This window comes from Archocentrus centrarchus, chromosome 4 (genome assembly GCF_007364275.1).
Source record: "Archocentrus centrarchus isolate MPI-CPG fArcCen1 chromosome 4, fArcCen1, whole genome shotgun sequence".
Taxonomy (NCBI): Eukaryota; Metazoa; Chordata; class Actinopteri; order Cichliformes; family Cichlidae; genus Archocentrus; species Archocentrus centrarchus.
The window spans coordinates 32659931-32679520 of NC_044349.1; the positions used below are offsets into that span (position 1 = coordinate 32659931).

Sequence of the window (19590 nt, forward strand, 5' to 3'; positions counted from 1 at the left end):
AGCAATTACAGGATTTTAAATCTTTAAGTAAAATTGCATAAATTTAGAGCACACTCAATTTCAATTCCATTAGTCATATTGTTAGTGACAAATGATAAGCTAGTGTTTACATTTAGAGCAGTTTTACCTTCTAGATCACTGTTTGTCATTTCAGACACAACCTATTAATATATAATATATAGAAATGTAGCATGACTTTGAACAAATAGGCGCACAAAGTCATCCCCCTGTGACACGCATGCACAATTGCTGTGGCGCACCAGATAAATGTCACCTTATTTACAGATATGCCGATATTAGTCAACCAGTTCAATATTGGCTGATACATCTGATATCATTAACAAACACCACCGTGTCTCATTTGAGCTTCACAATACAGCCAGTTATGACTCTGAGCATCTTGCAATAATCAAATAGGTTGCAGAGAATTTGCTCAAGAAAAAAAAAACCTGTGGCATAAATATTCCACCTGAATAATGAAAAGTGAAGTGAAATGTAAATTATGGTTGAGTGTATCTAGTAAGAAGTCTCATCAGACCATGTATAGGAGCTGCTTTGTTGTCACATTTTTAGAAGGTTTTCTGCAGTAAACTGCAATGACAGTGACCTACTTTAGCAAAAACCAAGAAATATGCTTTCATAAGAGATGCATGCAAATGCGATATCTGCTCTGTGGCTCTTCATTTTCACTTCCTCCCTCTCTGGGGAAGATGTGGTGGGGATATTAAAATAATTGGGGAAGGGGCAAAAAGATATGTTCACATACGTGTATAAATATATAAAGCTTTGAGCCTGAACAAGAGAAAAGCTTGAAGCCTGCTGTCTTTCTTGCAGTACTTCATTATAATTGCAAAACTGAGCAGTGGATTGACAGCATTTATCTGAAGTCAGAGCGTACAGCTGCCGATCAAAAGCTGACCTTTACCAAATAACAGCTTCTTGTCAGCCAGGAGGAGAATGGAAACTTCAGGCTGGGTGAAGTGGAACAAAAAAGAAAAGATATTCTGTGTGAGTGAATGAGGGAACAGAGAAAAGAAAATGAAGGTAGATGTTACAACATTGCAAAAATATTAAGGGGGTGAAAAAGAGATGATGAGAGAGGCAACAAGGGATTGATGCAGACCTCCAACATTTAATAAGTCTTTTTTGGAGAGGATTGGTGCTCATCAGACCCTCAGGATATTAGACTGAAGAATTTCCATCTGATTAGCAGCAAATGGCTTGGTGATTGAAACTATAATGAAATTCAGGATTAGGGCCAGAGTGAGAGACTGAGAAATAGAGAAAAGGGAATGACAGGACACGGTTTAACCTCCAGTGGTTTATATTAATCAGTATCTGCCTAGAGTGAGATATCACAGCCTGGGCTTAGACTGTAACACTGTAACTAAGTGTGGAGCTGATAAAAGACTAAACTAAAATATACACCTAAGATTGATTTTTAAAGCAAACAGATCAAACCTAAACACAGTATTGTATAGAGTGGGGGCAGCTTCACAGCAATAGCAGAGAAAATGAAAAGCAGCACCGTTAATTAGTGCTATCTAATTAGAGGTATTTATTTCCTTGGCAAGGTCTAGGACACAAAGGCAGCACTGCAGGACTAGTGGCAGTGTTACCATAGCAATGCAGCAGCCACAGCAGCCTAGAAGATGTAAATGGAGAGCAGGAAGTAGGAAGGAGAGATAGAAGGATAAAGCAAAAGAAGTGTAGAGTATTACTGACAGCAAACCCAGACAGGCAACCACAGCACAACAGACGCCCTGGCTGACGTCTGTCCTGTCAGCTGACTCCTGACCCTTTTCACCTTATGAGGCAGCAGCTAATGACTGCCTTTACTGCAGATTGATTAAAACTAAGAACTTTGTTCATAAAAATAAGAACACACATCACTGAGCGGCATTTTAGCTTATTGCCTCCAGTGATGTAGTGGAGACACAAATCCCTTTTGGGTTGTGTCAGGAAGGGCATTCGGCATAAAACTCTGCCTAAAGTATTGGCAGTATGCTGACTTACACAACGAAAAGAAAATCACTGTCACATGATGTGATGCATGATGGCAAAATCTTTTTCTAAACTCCTAAACATGTTTTAATTCTTACTTTAGTGTTAAGCAGTTATTTTATACTTAAAATGTCCAGGGAAAAAAACTGCCTAGGCTATTTTTGTGCTTACAGTTGACTTATGTTGTGTTGTTGGATATAGTGCTGTCACTACCTTTGCACTCTGCCTGCACTTGTTTCAAAAGATTCACACTTCAAGTTAGGAAGTGTGTCATCAGTGACAAGAGCTTACTGGGGGGAAAAAAAGGGATGGAAAATGCCCCTCCTATACTTACACTTATAAATGTTGCTACAAATTTTCTTGAAATACTGTGATATAATTTCGAGGCTATATCAGCCACCACAGGAAACATTACTGCAAGTTTCAACCTGCAACCCTCAAGAAGTTGGGATATACAAAGGCCACACTCAAAAGGCAGAGCAGTCAGTGTTTTAGTGAAATGCTACGATCAGTAGATCACAGGTTTATCTATAGAAGACAGTAAGAGTTAGAAGCAGGTGAAAAGCCATATAAACAACAGTACTTATTAAAACAAACTGATTTTCCATGTGTGAGTGATGTTACTGACAGGTAACCATTATTTCCTGTGGAGGATATGAAATGCGTGGGTCTGTCTGTCAGCTGAACACAAACACACCATGGTAACGAGGATCTCTCTGTCATACACAGTCTCTCCTTATAGTCAGATATGATTTTCAATACTTTACCATCTTCCCATCTTTCATATCTGTTCTGCTCTCTCTCTCCTCCCATTCAGTTGCTGCCACCAAGAATCCATTTTTATTGTCATTCCAGTCTATATACTGATTCCCTCGCTCGCTCCCCTTCAGTCACCATCAATCAGTTTCACTGTTATTTATCTCTTTTCCATCTCCCTTTCACTTTTTACATTTGAAGGGTGGAGGAGAGGGTGAGTGGGTGGAGGAGTGGAGGGGGTGCGGGAGAGGATGAGTGGGCGGATGGGCGATGGCAGGTTTGTGCGCTTGTCTTACACACTGTCAAATGTTCAACAAAAATTTTGTTAGCACGCATTTCATCTGTTACCTTTAGAAGCTGTAGCATACACCAAATACCAGCACGCACATGTTTTAATACTGTGTGTGTGTGTGTGTGTGTGTGTGTGTGTGTGTGTGTGTGTGTGTGTGTGTGTGTGTGTGATGTGAGACTGCATAGTGGGTAGAATACTCGTGAAGGGACTCTTGCCTGCTTCTCCACAGCAGTATTTCATGAGTATTTTATAAGGGCTGAGATAAACACCTCTATAAATATGTTTTTCAGAGATCAGGATAATGTCTCATCTTGATGCATTTCCTTCTATAAGAGCAGCGTAAAAGTCAAAGATACTGACTTTAAACTGATTAATGGAAAAAAAAGGAATAAAACTGCAAGCTGCCATTTTTTAGGAGGCAGAAGCAGCTTCCAGATGACTTTATGCATTTGCTAAGTGACCCAGGGATTCACTGGTTATGCAAAACTGCTGTCATGTAATAGTGCTCACCAAAAAGATTGAGGTGCTTTAAATGATCAGATAAAGCAATCACAGACAGAAATTCTTGAAAAAGAAACTCTTTTGTACACTCAGGTTATACATTCATGAGCCACAACAATAAAACCACTTGGTTAAGATTGGGTAGCTTCCCTCTTGGGGCAAAAACCACTGGGACATAGACTCAGGGATGTTCTATGGGTTTGGGGAACTGGATGTTGACAGTGTACTCTGAGTTCTGTGGGTTGCACAGCACGTTGCATCTCACAGAGGCATAGTCAGTCTGTGATGTACGGAGTCTAGGGCCTGTGTCACACTTCAGACTCTTTGCCTTGTTACTTAAAAATAGCAAAGAATGGCTTGAGGACCATGATGATATGATGCAACATATACTGTCCTGCTGGTGCAGGCTGCTGTTATCAAGGATGGCTGTTACTATGGAGAGTGTAACTCAGATTCAACAGGGGTTTGGTGGGTGATACATGTCGATACATTTGCATGAATGAAATTAGCATTGTAACAAGATCATCATTCATGCTGAGCATAAATATGTGTTTTTAAATAACTGTTTTAGCGGTATAAATCCATATGTCACTCATGATCTAATATTTAATTCTGAATTTTAAAAAAGCGCATGTTCATAGATTTATGATGTTTTGCATTTATAGGAAACAGCTGAATGCATGAAAATTCAAGGCAAACAGCAGGAAGGACCAGCAGTCTGTCTTCTGGCTGTCTGTGTAGCATTACTATAATTGGTTACATCAGTTTAAAAAGCAAGTGAAAGTCTGGGTAATGAGTTCCCACGATCATTGCTAACAAACTGTAAATCAATAATGAATTACACTTAAGTAAATACTTATTTTTGTACTGTTAACAATAAAATTATAAATAGTAATATTTACTAATCATGACTAATGTTGCATTATTTATTTAAGGAGCAAGTTTGTGTAAAAATAAATATTTTATGTATATGTTTAGTATTATATACAGTAGGTAAGAGACGATAACAATTACAAAGACATTTTATCTACAATATTATTTGTAAAGGATTACTGTTCTAAAATAAAAGTTGCATTACTAACCAGTGAGACCATCCTTACACACAGGAATTTAAATGGTTTGGTTAAAACCATCCATCCATCCATCTTCTTTCACTTATCATTACAGGGTCGCGGGGGGGCTGGAGCCTATCCCAGCTGCCATAAGCCAAGAGGCAGGGTACACACACCCTGGACAGGTCCCCAGCCTGTCTCAGGGCTAACGCAGAGAGACAGACAACCATTCACACCGATGGGCAATTTAGAATCACCAATTAACCTAAAGTAACTGCATGTCTTTGGACTGTGGCAGGAAACGCCCCGATTAAAACCATTTATCACATTTTACCAAGCAACTGTATAACAACCATCCAGTAATTTTCATAGATGGTTTCAAAGTATCAACCAGTTGATTATAAATACTCAATACTTAACAAAACAAACAAACTATTACTTAAAATAATAAACAATGGTTATTAAGTCAGCCATATGTCAGCTTGTGCATTCATTCACACAATCAAAAATCTCACTGTGCTGTGCTCAGTGTGCCACCAGAGCTCTTAATTGAGCTTCGTTGGTGTGTGACTGTAAACAACATGACTCCATGTAACACAACTTGCTTGCTGCTACCACAGACAAGCAGAACAAATGAGAACAGTCAACACACAACCAATACTGCAACATCTACAGCTTAAAGTGATCACCTTTTCATCATAATTTATTCACCATCTACTGCTATGCTGCCAAGAGACATGGCATTATCAATACTATCTATCTAATTATCTAATTAGTCTGAATCATAAGAGGCAGTTTATAATCAGGAGTGTGTGTTACCTGTGTGTCCATGCAGAGGTGAGTGTGGTCGTGGCAAGGTGGGTGAGGTGCTGGACGTGACAATCAGGCTCTTCCTGTTGCTGGCCCGACAGCTGAGGAGAAAAACAAAAGCTGGTTAGTGACTTTCTCTCAATCCAAGTTCAAATGTTAAATTAACTGCAAGGATTTTGTGGACCTTTGAGCACAAAGATTCCTGGACATGGAATTTCCTTCTGCGATGTTCATAAGCCACAATCACCAGTCACAGACAGTATGAAAGCACACTTTCACCTCACACAGTAATGAATGCTAAGTCAGTCCTTTGTACTGTTTCCAAAAAAATGGCAGAAGACCCCCTGCAGCTCTGTGCCAATAACCGCAGGTGTCTCCTCTGCCATCAGATGGCCTGTGTATGTGGAGCTGCCGTGCGTGCGCTCATGAGCTCACAGATGTTAGCTTCACTAAGGCAAGACATGCAGCAAGCACTGTCCTTCACACCAGAGGACAGTGAGGACACACAAATACATCAGACAATCACAGCTGAAATCGCACACACACACACACACACACACACTGTGATGTGCTGTTTAACTCAATCCAAACTACCTATATACAATACCACAGATACCACGGGAGCCCTAACTGGACATTTGCTGTTATTTAAATCTTCAATTGAAGACAATAACAGCAATCCCGAATTTCTTTTAGAAAAAGTGTTTAGAAAACAGGATTCAGAAATAACAATTTCGGTATTTATTTTTTAATTTCTGTAAGGTATTTCAACTGAATATTAATACAGCATCAGTTGACAGCAACAATCATCTCAAGTTGCTTTATATTAGGTAGGTTAGGTACTCCTAGGACACAAGGGCATCCAGCGTAAAATCTTAGTCAAATCAAACATACAGATCACAAAGAATGAGATTTCCATACCGGCAGTGAGAGAGAAAGAAAGGCAGAAGTTTGGAGGTGAGAGTAGGGACTTGAAAGGTATGGTAAAGGGAGAGAGCTGATATAATGGAGAGAAGGAAGGTAGATATATTGTCTGGAGGAGACCAGGTAGAAGGGAACCAAAGCCTGGAGCAGTGGAGGTGGATTCAAACTGTTCTGCCATGGTGTAGACAGGAAAAGTAATGGAGTAGGGGTAATCTTGAAGGAAGAGTATGTAATAGTGTTGTGGAGGTAAAGAAAGTGTCAGGTAGGATCATGCATTTAAAGCTGGGTGACACTGAATGTTGTCAATGCGTTTGCCCCACAGGTTGGATGTCAGACGAGAAAGAGGAACTCTGGAGTAAGTTGGAGAGTGTCCCCAGGGGGAGAGGGTGATGATTGGAGCAGACTTCAATGGACATGTAGGTGAAGGGAACAGGAGTGATGAGGAAATGATGGTTAGGTATTGTGTTAAAGGGAGAAATGCAGAAGGAGTGGATTTTGTGAAAAGGATGGAAATAGATGTCGTGAACAGTTACTTCAACATAGGGTGATGTATAAGAGTGGAGGAAGGTGCACACAGGTGGACTACATCTTATGCAAAGGAACCACAAGTATGCCTGAACTCTGAGAGCAAAGTGCACTGCTGGGATAGTATGATACTATTAGGTCTTTAAGATATGATAGGCCTGATCATTTGTTGGACAATTTAACAAGGAGCCAATGAAGGGAAACCAGTACAGGTCTCCCCAGGTCTCTCTAGTCTCTGTTATTTTGCTGCTCTCTCTTTTCACGGTACAATAGAAAATGTGACTCGAGGCTCACTAATCGCTGAACACTGCTTATGAGGTCGATCCCGCACTGAAATGGTTAGACTTCAGCTCCCCTTTGGGCTAAGATGCTCATATGTGTGTGTACACACTGCTGTACCAAAGTTACTTCTAGAGGAAAGAGCAATCTGCTTTAAAGCTGTGACATCTGTCCCCAGACAGAAGGAGAAGAAGAGGAAATGAGGCAGCAGCCTTCACAGCTAACAGCTCAAACATGAGCTCACAAGATTTTTTGAATTTGTTGTTTACTCTGAAGCTCCAAGCCAAGCATGCCCGTAATGACTCGAGGAAAGGTTGGCTTAAGGGGTGGCTGTAGCTCAGGACGTAGCAGGTCACCTACTACCGCCTTGAGGCGACTGTTGTGATTTGGCGCCGTATAAATAAAACTGAACTGAACTGAACTGAATTAAATTGAATCGGAAAGTTGGCTGCTCCAGTCTGCATGCCAAAGTGTCCTTGGGCAAGATACTGAACCCCAGGTTGCTCTCCAGGACAACAATCAAAGTGTGAATGTTAGATAGAAAGCACTTAGGCAGTGCGGTTGTCTTTGGACTGAGTGGCCGGGGGTCTTCCTGGCTCTTGGTGGGCTGCTGGTGGCCTGGGGTTCCGGGGGCTTTCCGTACCTGCCTCTGGCTTCTGATGGGTGGAGCTGCAGCGTTTTGCCCTCATTGGTAAGTACGTTCCATGACACAGACACAAACATGACACAGACACAAACGCCCACTCAATCACAACTCAACAAAATTGTTGGTGTGCGTAACATGCTTTGTTAGTTTTGTTTTTCACACACAAATTTATTTTTGCAAGTATTGATAGTATTTTTTTATATGTTAAAGTGATGAAGTATCTGATTAATAGACTTGTGCTCTTTCCCCCTTTTTTTTTTTTTGCTCCCTTTCTCTCTCCCTTTTTCTTCTCTTTATTTTCCTCTTCTTCAGCCTGTCAGCTCTGGCTGTTACATAGTATGTGGAAAAATAACTCAGATAAATAAAATAAAGGGTTAAAACATCAACAAGAAGAGCCTATTGAGAACCTATAGAGCTCATCTTGAAATAGCAAATATGTTTGGCACAACAACGCATTCAGATCACAGTTCTGCTTGCAAGATCTACCAGACATGACAGGCTTAAAAAAAAAAAAAAAAAAGAAAGCACTTAGGCATAGAAAAAAAGTGCTTGTGTGACTGAAGCTAGGTATGTAATTCACTAAAGCACTTTGAGTACTCAAGTAGAGTAGAAAAGCACTATATAAGATCTAGTCCATTTAACTCGGGTGAAATTACAGACAGAAGAGGAGACTGTTTACAGTTACAGTGGTATGACGTCTTTTTAAAGTGACACATTTGTTCAGCTGCCACCTCTCACATAGAGACAAAACTGGCAGAGAGCAATGGACATTAAGGCAGATGCACTGGTATAACTGAAAATGAAAAACACAATCGCTGCAACTTGAAAAGTGAGCTTCACGCTGATTCTGTCATATTTTTAAGACAGAGGGAACCCAAAAGCTGTATGCTAAAAACTCAGGATGCCAACAAACTTTAATGCAAACAGAAATGTTAACAAAAGGTGCTGCCCAATAACTGGCAGAACAGCAAGGTTTAACAGTATAAAAGCTAACTAAGCTTAAGAAACTACACTTCTACACTACGCTATAGTAATAGGCACAGAACGTGAATTAGGAAAACAGGTAGTTGAACGACCAGACAATCAGTAGAAGACAAAGGGGACAACATTACATGAATGAATGAAGGTTTTATTGCCATGTGGGTGAACAGGTTCACACATCGGAAATTGCAGTTAACAGAGCACCCATCCAAGAATACAACAAACACAAACACGGGGGGACAGGTGTCCGAGGTCATGCAGCCGTCTTCCCGGCGCTACCTTTAGCAGAAGAACAGAAAGAACATTAACTGGGGATAACAGATAACAGATGAGAAACACAGGTGAAAATAATCTCCACAGGTGACAATTAGACAAACATGAAGTAAAAACCAGAGCAAATCACAAGAGAAAAATCGCTATCAAAGTAAAACAAGAAAAAACTGATCAGTTTTTTTCTTGGCTTAGGCCAGAGGCCTGTACTACGAAGCAGGATTTTGTCTGATCCAGGTATCTTCAGGGTTAATTCTGAGTTTTCTCTACTACAAAGGTGCTTCACTTCTTGCAAGGGGAACATCAGTGACCAACAGGTACAAAATCACCAACTTCTGACCAATTAATTTTCTGGAAAACAGCGTCACCATTACTGGAAGACCCCTCAGACCTCTGCACAGATAGCAGGAGTGTAATTCAGTAGTGTAATGTCTTAGTGTTTCCACGAGGAACATCAGTAATAAATATAGATTCTAAGGCATGACTGTATTCCTTGACATTTTTTTTTCTGTTGCCTGCAGTTTTAGAACAATTTTATTGTTCTATAAGACTTAATATATGGTCCTAAAACAGGACACCTATACTGTACCTAATGACCTTGGCACCACCAGGGCTGCAGCTGAAAGAATAAAAACTAAAACTTTATTTTAAAGATTAATTTAATGAAATACTGGATTATAATCCATCAGATTCTCTTGTGTCTTAATAATATAGTGACATAGTTGTGGTCAGATACTGCCAATTCCAACCCTTGCATATAAGCATGAAGCAGAAACCCTGAGTTAACTTAGGTTGAAAAACAGCTTTGTGTGGCTGCTTATCCAGTTTGCTGCTGTTAGAATAAGTGAATCCAGATTAAATAAAGACACTCTGGGCATGTTGAATTTGCATCATAGTACAGGCCTCAGCAGGCTCACATTAACCATGATAGCAGGGGCACAGGCGTTAATGGAAGGAACAAACAGGGAAACGCTGAGAGAACTAGAACTACTAAAAATAATGAACCAAAACACAATATCACAAAAATGAAACTCGTCACCAGGATGATGAAAGTCAAAATGGAGCCAAAAACGAGACAAGAAATATAATGAAAATCAAAACCAGGAGCAAAACTCTCAAAATATAAACAAAATTCCAAAAGTCTACATGAAATTTCTGGGACCATCAATATACAGTAAGCAGTCTACTGACTGTGAGAAGCCGGCAGGTGTAATCACCTTGCTGACTCTGACAAGGCTCAAATAATTAGGATGATAAGTCAGCATCTTTGGCACGGCAAGGCGTGAGGACTGCTGAGTACATACCAACTGTGGTCTGAGGAAGGGGGAACAAACCATGAACCCAAAACAGGGTTAGAGTAATCTACTGCAACATGTCAGCTTACAATTTACAGGATTTAACTGATTTATTCCCCGTTAGGGACACGTACTGCTAGAGACCCAATGCCCGAGTAGTTATTCTCGTTATGCTAATGGGATGCGTGTGTAGTTGGTGTCGTGTCGTGTCTTGTAATTTTAAAATTTTCAGTCGCCTCAAGGTGTTTAGTATTCTCAGTGGATGAGTCCAAAAAACTGGCTAACAACAAAAAAGAGGCAGGTACATCCTCACTTCCTTTCAGTCTTACTATGTATTTTCTTCTAAATCATAGGAAAGTTCTTTAGTGAACAAATGGACACACAAATAGGGACAAATTCTCTCGATGTCAGCAGGTATTGGCACAGTAATAGCATGTGTGTGCTGTGTTAATTGGCCCATCACATCTGCCGACTGTAATTATGCAGTTGTGTAGTGCAGTGTTTCTGACAGGCTGAATACGCCTGAATGATTGCACAGCCCATGTTTTTCCACAGGCAAAAAAAAAAAATCAGTTTGAAATTTTTGTTTTTTCATGTCAGTGAGGTTCTTAATCGTTGCTTTTTCCTACCTTTGTGATTTCTAGGTTTTAAGTTTAGGAACTTCAGGGAATTTTCCTCTGGTCTTGTAGTCTGGCTTTATAGTTAATATTTATAATCAATATTTAGGTAACAGTTAGAGTTATGGAAATTGAACAAATGCACTGTGTGTATGCATACTAGAATTTGTGCCCATGTGGGGATTTTTTTTTATAATTACAAAGAATTACTGTATGTAATGCAGAAGTTTTATTCTGTGTGTAAATCTGTGTGTCTTCTACCATCTGCTGAAATGTGCCACATCAGCAGTTTGAGACAGCATGCTGTTTACACACAAACCTGTATGAGGGATGAACTGCCAAATTACAGATTCAGTGTTGTGTATTCATGTATATTAATCTTACAAACACACACACACGCACACAATTTACCTTTTTGTAAATTTTCCCTGTTAGTATAATAGCACTGCACTTTATCTGAGCTCATATAGAGCTGGGCTCAGAAGCCTGGGATTTAAACACAGAGTGCAAACTCACACCTACACACAAAAATAAAGACCAAGTGGCCTTAGGCAGGTGAGGAATAGGAAATAGTAGGACAGACAGACAGGGTCAGTTGGAAAGCGAGGCAGATGAATTGATGGCCAAAATTCAGAGTCTTCAATAATGATTACAACTTTAAATACAAAACTGATGGATTGAATGAGCAACAGACCAGCTAATCAGCCAGCCACATGGCATAAAGGTGGCATTAGAAGAAAGGTCATGGGGGTTGTTAGAAGTAAATGTTAAGTTGACATCTTAATCTGATGTTGGCACCGATTCATATGCTTGACTGTTCAGAAATTTCACATTAATTAAGCTAAAATTATTTGGATTTAGCCCTGCGACAGGCCGGCGACCTCTACAGGGTGTACCCTGCCTCTCACCCTTTGACAGCTGGAATAGCTGCCCCCCCCCCCTTCCCCCCCACAGCCCTAAAAAGGATGGATGGATGGATGGATGGATGGATGGATGGATGGATGGATGGATGGATGGATGGATAATGATTTGGAACACTGCTTTAAGAGACTCTCCAGGTTACATCTGGAAATAATGACCTAGAAGTATATTGCTTGGAGAGTTCATTCATTCCCCTGAAACTAAAACAAAATTAAAAAGTCTAATCATATTAGAAAATTGCTGGACCTGTAAAATAAAATGTCATCGAAGCCTTAAAAACAAACAAACAAATACATAAATAAGGGATGGTTGTTAAGGTATCTTGGGACACTCGTGATCTCAATGAGACTTCCCGGTAAAATAAAGGCAGTAAAAAGTCAAAGTTTTGAAATGGAAATCTTGAGCTGAATGTGGAAAAGGTGAGGTTGGTTTGTCTGCGTCAGCAGTGTCTGCAACCAGAGATGAGAAGATACAGAAGCACAATAAGGAACGGAATGAAGTAATGAAGATGATAACACAAAGGAAAAAAATGAACCACATTCACCAGGGAATGGCAGGAGAATGACAATTATGGCCTGCAGCACATTCAGAGTTCCCCAAAGACAGAAAGAGCTGTTGAGTTTGTATCACTTAATTTAGAGCAACTGTTGCTCAATTTGTTGCTTTGAACAAAACTAATGAACAAAGCTTAGTGGCTGCCTCAAGAATCTGGATTAACATCTGAATCAAGCAAGGCATCAGAAACATCTGAGGAACATTGGAAGTGAGAAGGTGCCGTTTGCTCCTGTATTTTTTGAGAGACAAGAGGGAAGTCAAAATATTAAAAATGAGAAAAAAAAACTATCACTAACATTTATAAAATAAATGTTCTTTTTTGAAAAAAAAAATCCATTATTGAAATTCCAATAAAATGCGTCAACACTGACATTTACTGGCAAACAGAGACAAGGCAGTATGCAGTGCAGAGGGCTGAAGCACAGAGAGGAAAATGACAGGAGTCTATTATTCAATACGCTTTTTTCATGTTGATCTGTTACTGGAACATGTAAAATGAATACACAAAATGATACGTGTTGTGTAAGCGCTTTGAGTGCTCATATCTGAGTAGAAAAGCGCTATATAAGAACTAGTCCATTTACTCCAAGAAATCTATGAAATCTCTTCAATTGTATTACAGAAGGTGATGAATGGCAAAATAAGTGATTCAAGTGATAAAGTAAGTTATTATAGTACGCAAGCTACTTTTAAAATCAAACTTAAAAATCTGATTTTATTTAAGCATTTTTAAAAAAAAGAGTCCAAATGATTTTTCCTTTTTTCTTTCTTTTTTTTCTTTTAAACGGAGCTTTTAAGCTGGCAACCTGCCACAGGCCAATACTAAAAACAGCCATTAGCTTATTGTAGCAGATCTGAAAAACTGTTAATTTCACTTGGAGAAATGATACGGACTGTGGTGTGCAGAAGTGACAGGATATTTGCAGGGATAGGATGAGACCTCTGCCTGCACAGCCTCAGACCTCGCCAATCTAACTGTCTGGGTCTCAGGGCTCCACACACCTGGAACTGGATCCTGGTATAGACAATGGACTGTTTCAAAGCCTACAACATGGAGGATGACTTTATTTGTACTTTTACCGCACTTCTTGAACTTCTTCTAGCATTACAAGATCCAAAGAAGAAAAACAGCTGTTCCTTCTGTCCCAGTCTTAAACAGGAATTATGGCAGCAATAAACAATTTCTGCAAACATGAAGTCAGTATAACTGTCCCACAGGCAGAACAACACATTTTAACACTTTTAATAATATCAGGCAACATAAGGATTGTGAGTCATGTTACACAATTGCACATATTAACATGTGGCAAAACAATCATTGGTGGTGAAAGACTGGATCAATCAGGATCACTTCAGAGAGCTGAGGTGTCACACAGCCAGAGTTTGAAAATTAAACAGCATTGTACAGCATTTTTCAAAACACACAAAGTGCTTCACAGTCTGGATAAAACCACACATTAATGATGTGTACATGTTCCAACCTACAAACACACAGTCAAGCATATGGTCTTATATTCATTCCTGCAGACACACTTCCATACACACATTCGATGTGAACTACAGTATAGCCAAAAATGATGGGTGAAACATGACCTTTCAGCCATTGTTTTAAAACAAACCATTCATTCAACCGACCTAATGAGGTGAGGAAGGCTCTTTTAAAGTATAATCACGTGTTACACAGCAGCTCTCTTATCAGAGCAGTTATATATATTTTTTATTTTTAAAGTCTGATCAGTTCACTAGAGTGCCTGTCAGTGCCTTCAGTAAAGAAGTGTCAATGTTATGCACATGGATGTTAACCATAAAGACAGACCTCTCTGAACATTAGTAACTAACAAAAAAATATGACATTTAGAAGCTTGGCAATTAAATAATTACTTGGGGTATTATTATTATTGTGTTGTTGTACCTCAGCCTTCACAGAAGTGATGTTTCCTCTCCTTCTGGAACATTTAAAGAACCAGTTCATCCAAATAATCAAACCTGTCCATATACTGGAAGCTGACAGGTGCAAATAGATGCATCATTCCCAACCACATTCCACAGTGATTGCTTTTAAGGAATGTTCTAAACCACTGCTTTAATGCTTGAGTTTATGCTGACAATAAAAAAGGGGCAAAAAGTAGCTAAATGTAAATAAAATTAGGCCATGGGTTGGCGTTCCTTCTGCCCTCTTTAGTTTTTTGAGATACCAGCTGCCACCACTGCCTTTAATGTAGGCAAAGAAGGTGCCAAGAAAAGATAGTGGTACAAGGGAGCATAGGATACAATTAAAAAGAATTTTAAGAGCGACTCCAATGAGTTGCTGTTGGTTGATGCATTATCAACATTAGCTCCCTGGATGTTCATTTCTGACTTGCATAGACAAATGTTGCTGCAGTTCTGAGAGTTTCCTCCCTTCTTTCTCCTGCAGGCATTTGGATTCCTGCTGGGAAACATGCATTCATTATGCAGAGATGACTGAAGGCTAGAAACAGTGTGTGTGTGCGTGTGTGCATAGAGTGTAAAGTGTGCTTTTGTGTACCTGGTGTCATCATCAAAGCAGCAGGCTGTCAGGTAAGAGCACAAAGACTGAATTGCTTCTATGGCTGAAGAAGCATTTATGTCTGAAACTTCTGTTTTAATACTTTATTTTTATTTGTCAATTTTTGTTGTAAAGCACTTTGCTGTCCTTGTCTAGAAAGGTGCTATATAAATACTTACTTATTGTCAAAATTACCACAATTTTACCTGCGTTGGAATGGCCCTTAAGGATTTTCTATTAGTAGTTGTACTAATTGTTGAGTCACAGGCCCATTTAACAGTATGGTGGAAAGTCATTTAAAGATGTGATTTATAGAATTAGAGAAAGGCTTATTGTTTTTTTTTTTTTTGTGTGTTGTTTTAAAGATGACTTTAGGGGAATTTATGGCATGCACAGCACTTTGTTCTTCCAAATCAGGAAATGTTTGCACACATTTAATCACTTTCTAGCTGCAAAATGAGAAACTATATGAAATCTCAGGATCTAAAAAACGTTGCCACGACAAAACACACAGACAGTTATAGAAAAAGACGTTACAGTGCTGTGACATGGTTGACTGGTAGTGATGAGGAAACAGCTCCACTGGTGTTGCACGCGCGCGCACACACACACACACACACACACACACACACACACACACACACAGACTGAAGGTTTATGCGGATAGCATCTACAGCTAAACATATTTCCCACAGTCCACACAATAACATTGCTTTCAGGGTCAAAGCCATCAAAGTGATGATGGACTGTGTGATTTCATTGCAGCAACTCAAAATGGTACTCTGTAGTTTGCATGACCCCGACATACTTGTATGTATGGAATTCTGGAGGAGTTAGATTAGCTATGCAACCTTTGTAGGGTCCCGGGATCGCCTAATGCTACCAGTAATGACACTGACCCCAGCCAAATGCAAAACTAGTTAAAAAACAAAATAGATGAGGAAGGAAAAAATGTGAGTGGCCTCCACCTGTAAAACCATCCTGTTTTGGGGGCTTGTCTCATTGTTGCCCCTCTAGTGCAACTGCTGTTAATTCCATTAAACACCAAAGCAGCTAATTAACCGACCAAACAATATTATAGTTGAATTGATCTGATCAACAAGTGTTCCTTTATCTATTCTTCTTTTTTTTTTTTTTTTTTAATAGTGTAGTGTCAGAAAATTAGGAATACCTTCCTACATCACCCGTGAAACTATCACCAAAAAGACAAAAACACAAATCTACAAAAGTCCCATCAAAGTTTCTGGGGTGTATATTTGGAATGATCATGATTTTTGTCTGGGGTGTAAATTTGTGAAAATTGATTGCAAAGAAGGTGCTGCACCAAAAACCTCTTAGTGATTAATTTGGTTCCTAACAAATTGCTACGGTTGCCTGCTACTACTAGCTAAGTGGTACTAAAACCTAAAAAAGTGCAACGCAAACCAGAAATGGAGGAGATTCAGCTTCAGAGTAAAAGTTTGCCTCAGTGGTGTAGCCAACAGGCTTCAAAAGGTGCAACTTTTACTTTGATATGGTCAACATTTCCAGTTTGTGTCACAGTTTCAAGTGTTTGTAGACAAGTCTGTCATTTACATTCAAACTATGATGACAGCAATATACCAACAACCACAGGGAAGTTTTTCTCCAACCGGCTGGGGAACAGATGGTTGCCAGGGGTCATTTACAGGTCTGTAGGCCTGCGTGACTGGGGCTTTAGCAATCATTTTCCCAACGGCTGCCATCAACCTCCAGCAACCACTTGCAGCTAGTCAGGGAATACTTATTTTTCCCCTCACGAGTGGTGGCTGCCAGATGGTCACGGCTGTATGAATGCGACCTTATTCAGTTGATCCTACACTGTCACCATGATTGTTACAGGCCCGAAATGGTGGACAGGTTAATGTCACGAGGTTAGTGTCTGCAAAACCTCTATTTAAACAACAAAGGCACTACTAACTAGCAGGTATCAAACCGGTAAAGTGTGTGTGGTGCAGATTAGCTGTTAGTGGACACACAGAGGAGTCATGCAAAGCTGAAAATTAGTTGTCAAACAGTTAAGAAAAATAAACAAAAACAGGGTCCAGTGCGATCTCAAAGTCAGCATATCTCACTTTTACCACAAGTACGCAGTCAGAGCGGATACAGGAGAGTGACGTCTGAAGAACAGTCAAATATTTGACAGAGAATATGAAATAGTGTTATTGCCTCAAATTACCATCCCTAGTTTCTATAGGTTAGTTTGGTGCAGCCAGCACAGTTCGGCTGTTCAATGCACTAATTATGGATTAGAGAAAACCTAAAGGATCCACTGGTGCCTGACACCACAGGACATCCTCAGAAGTCTGCTGTCCATGCCATGATGGCTCAAAGATGTTTGGTGGCACAAGGTGGACCTACACATCATCAGGCAGGTGGTTTGAATGTTTAAGCTGATTGATGTGTTTCCCATTGTGTCATTTTAATATCAAACAGCAAATACACAAAGAGCAAACCGTGTCAGCATAGCTACATTCTTTTAAAGTCTAAAACTGGCTACAGAAGCACAATTTTGTTTTAACTGCAGGCTAATATAACAATGCAAAAAATAGAACCATTTTGCATTTGAAATGATGTTAAAACCAGACTTACAAGAGACAAAGCTAAAAATAACCTGCATGTAGTGTTCTACCTCTGATCTGAATGTAGTAAGCGCTGCTAAAAAAAAAAAAAAGTACCATTTCTTTGCAATGATGCTTCAGATCACCTTCATTTTGTGCAAGTGATGACTTTTATGTCCTGATTACAGCTTAACGTCATCTGTTGACTCCATCCACTCCAATCCCAAAACTGCCAGAGCCTGTTGCTATGCAGGAGTTTCCTTATTGTCTCACTTCACAAGCCCTCTCCCTTAAAAACACTAAGAGAAACACACAACAGGATGTGGTGACACATCTGTTATGCGTGTGTGTGTGTGCACGTATGTGTGTTACCCCTGTTATTACAGGGAGGAGGAAGAAAATTGCTGTTTCAAAGTAATAAGTACAGCCCTGTCTCTGCCTCTTGTTCCTGTTAAAGAAGCTGATTCTGGCTTTGAGGGACAGGAGAGAGTGGAGAAGGAGGAGAGGGGTCAACTGAGGGAACGACAGATGAAGAAACAATGATGCACAATGACAAACATGCTTTGCAACCTCATTGCCAGTACAGTCATACAGGTGAAATACAATAAAAAAAAGAACTTGAAAACAACCATCCACACTGCAGATGCCAGCAGTGTTACACAGGACAATAACTTCCACTTAAAAAGCATCCTGTTCATACACCAAAAACAGATCCAGTTAGCTGACCTTCATTTTGGAGGTGCCCCTGCTGAGCATTAAGAGATGCAGTGAATAGGAAGAGGAAGGATAAAGGAGAGGAAAATAGCAAAACAGAGGCAGTGGTAGGAAAATGAAATGAGGGAAAACCTAAATGAAGGCTCCCAGAAATGAAAGAGAAAGGATGGGTTTGAAATGAGCATGTACCTTTTGGAGCGCCGCAGCATGCTTCTCTCAGGCAGTGAGAAATTGGAGAGCACCGTCCAGAAGGACTCAGACATGCTAGCACTAGTGCAGTACAATCATCGCTCTAACACAGCGACACTCGGCAAAGAACGTGGTTAACAAACAGACACTGGCTTCCACCTGTCACACCGGCAACATCAAATGTGTGAGAGCTGCTAGTGTCTCTCCTCCCTCCGTCCCTGTTCTCATTCTCCCTATTCTGATCCTCTCTCTCTGCACTCAGCAGTGCCTCCTCCCTCCCTCCCTCCCTCCCTCCCTCCCTCCCTCTTCTAACACCTCTGTTTCTAAGTGGAGCTCAAATGACTTCAGTTTGAACAGGCACACATTATCAGTTCACAGATGTTTGATCCTGAATAATCGATATACCTGCCAATGGTATATTGATTACGTACAAAGCCATTTTTCTTATGTTACTACCACAGATCATTTAGCCCTTTTACACCACAGATACTGAGAGAGCCAGGAATCTATTTTGAAACTCAGAAACTATAGCCACATATTGACTGAACAAAGCACCGTCTATCCATTTGAGCTGTTAAATTCCAGGGGTTTGAAGCTAGTTTACAAACAGGTTGCACCTCACATTTGACCAGGTTACTTAGTTATAGTGGACTCAAACGTAGCCTGATATCAGACGAAAAGAAGAACACTGGCGCATTAAAACGTACCATAATGCAGGAAATTAGCTGCTCAAATTTCCAAAAGAAGGTGAAACTTTTATTTGGAAGCCACACCTTCTCATGGCAGCATCAAAACTTTGTTTGACTTGGGTATGGTAAATAGACTGGTACTTATATGACACTTTTCTACTCAATTTCAGCACTCAAAGCGCTTTATACTACATTCCACATTCACACATGCATTCATACAAGCACTTTTTTCTAAATGTAAGTGTTTCTTAGGCTAAGATTCACACACACACATCTGGGGCAACTTAGGGTTCAGTATCTTCAACATATGGACCACCAACCTTGCAATTCGTAGCGATGTGCTCTACTACCTGAGCGCCCGAATGAGTGTGGGTGATATTATTTCTGTGTTCCCTATACTCTTTACTCAGTGGTTTCCATCCCTTAAACATTGCTGGGTAAAACCATAATTGTTTGGCCCAAAC

The 19590-nt window shown here is 40.0% G+C and overlaps 1 protein-coding gene across 2 annotated transcripts in view; it reads right to left on the reverse strand.

Moving 5' to 3' along the window:
• mast2 (microtubule associated serine/threonine kinase 2) overlaps nucleotides 1–19590 on the reverse strand; it is a 198278-nt gene that overhangs the window by 49639 nt on the left and 129049 nt on the right. For both annotated transcript variants that reach the window (XM_030728312.1, XM_030728310.1), the window contains exon 5: nucleotides 5425–5516. In XM_030728312.1, coding sequence (XP_030584172.1) covers nucleotides 5425–5516 — 92 coding nt within the window. The remainder of the gene's footprint in view (nucleotides 1–5424; nucleotides 5517–19590) is intronic.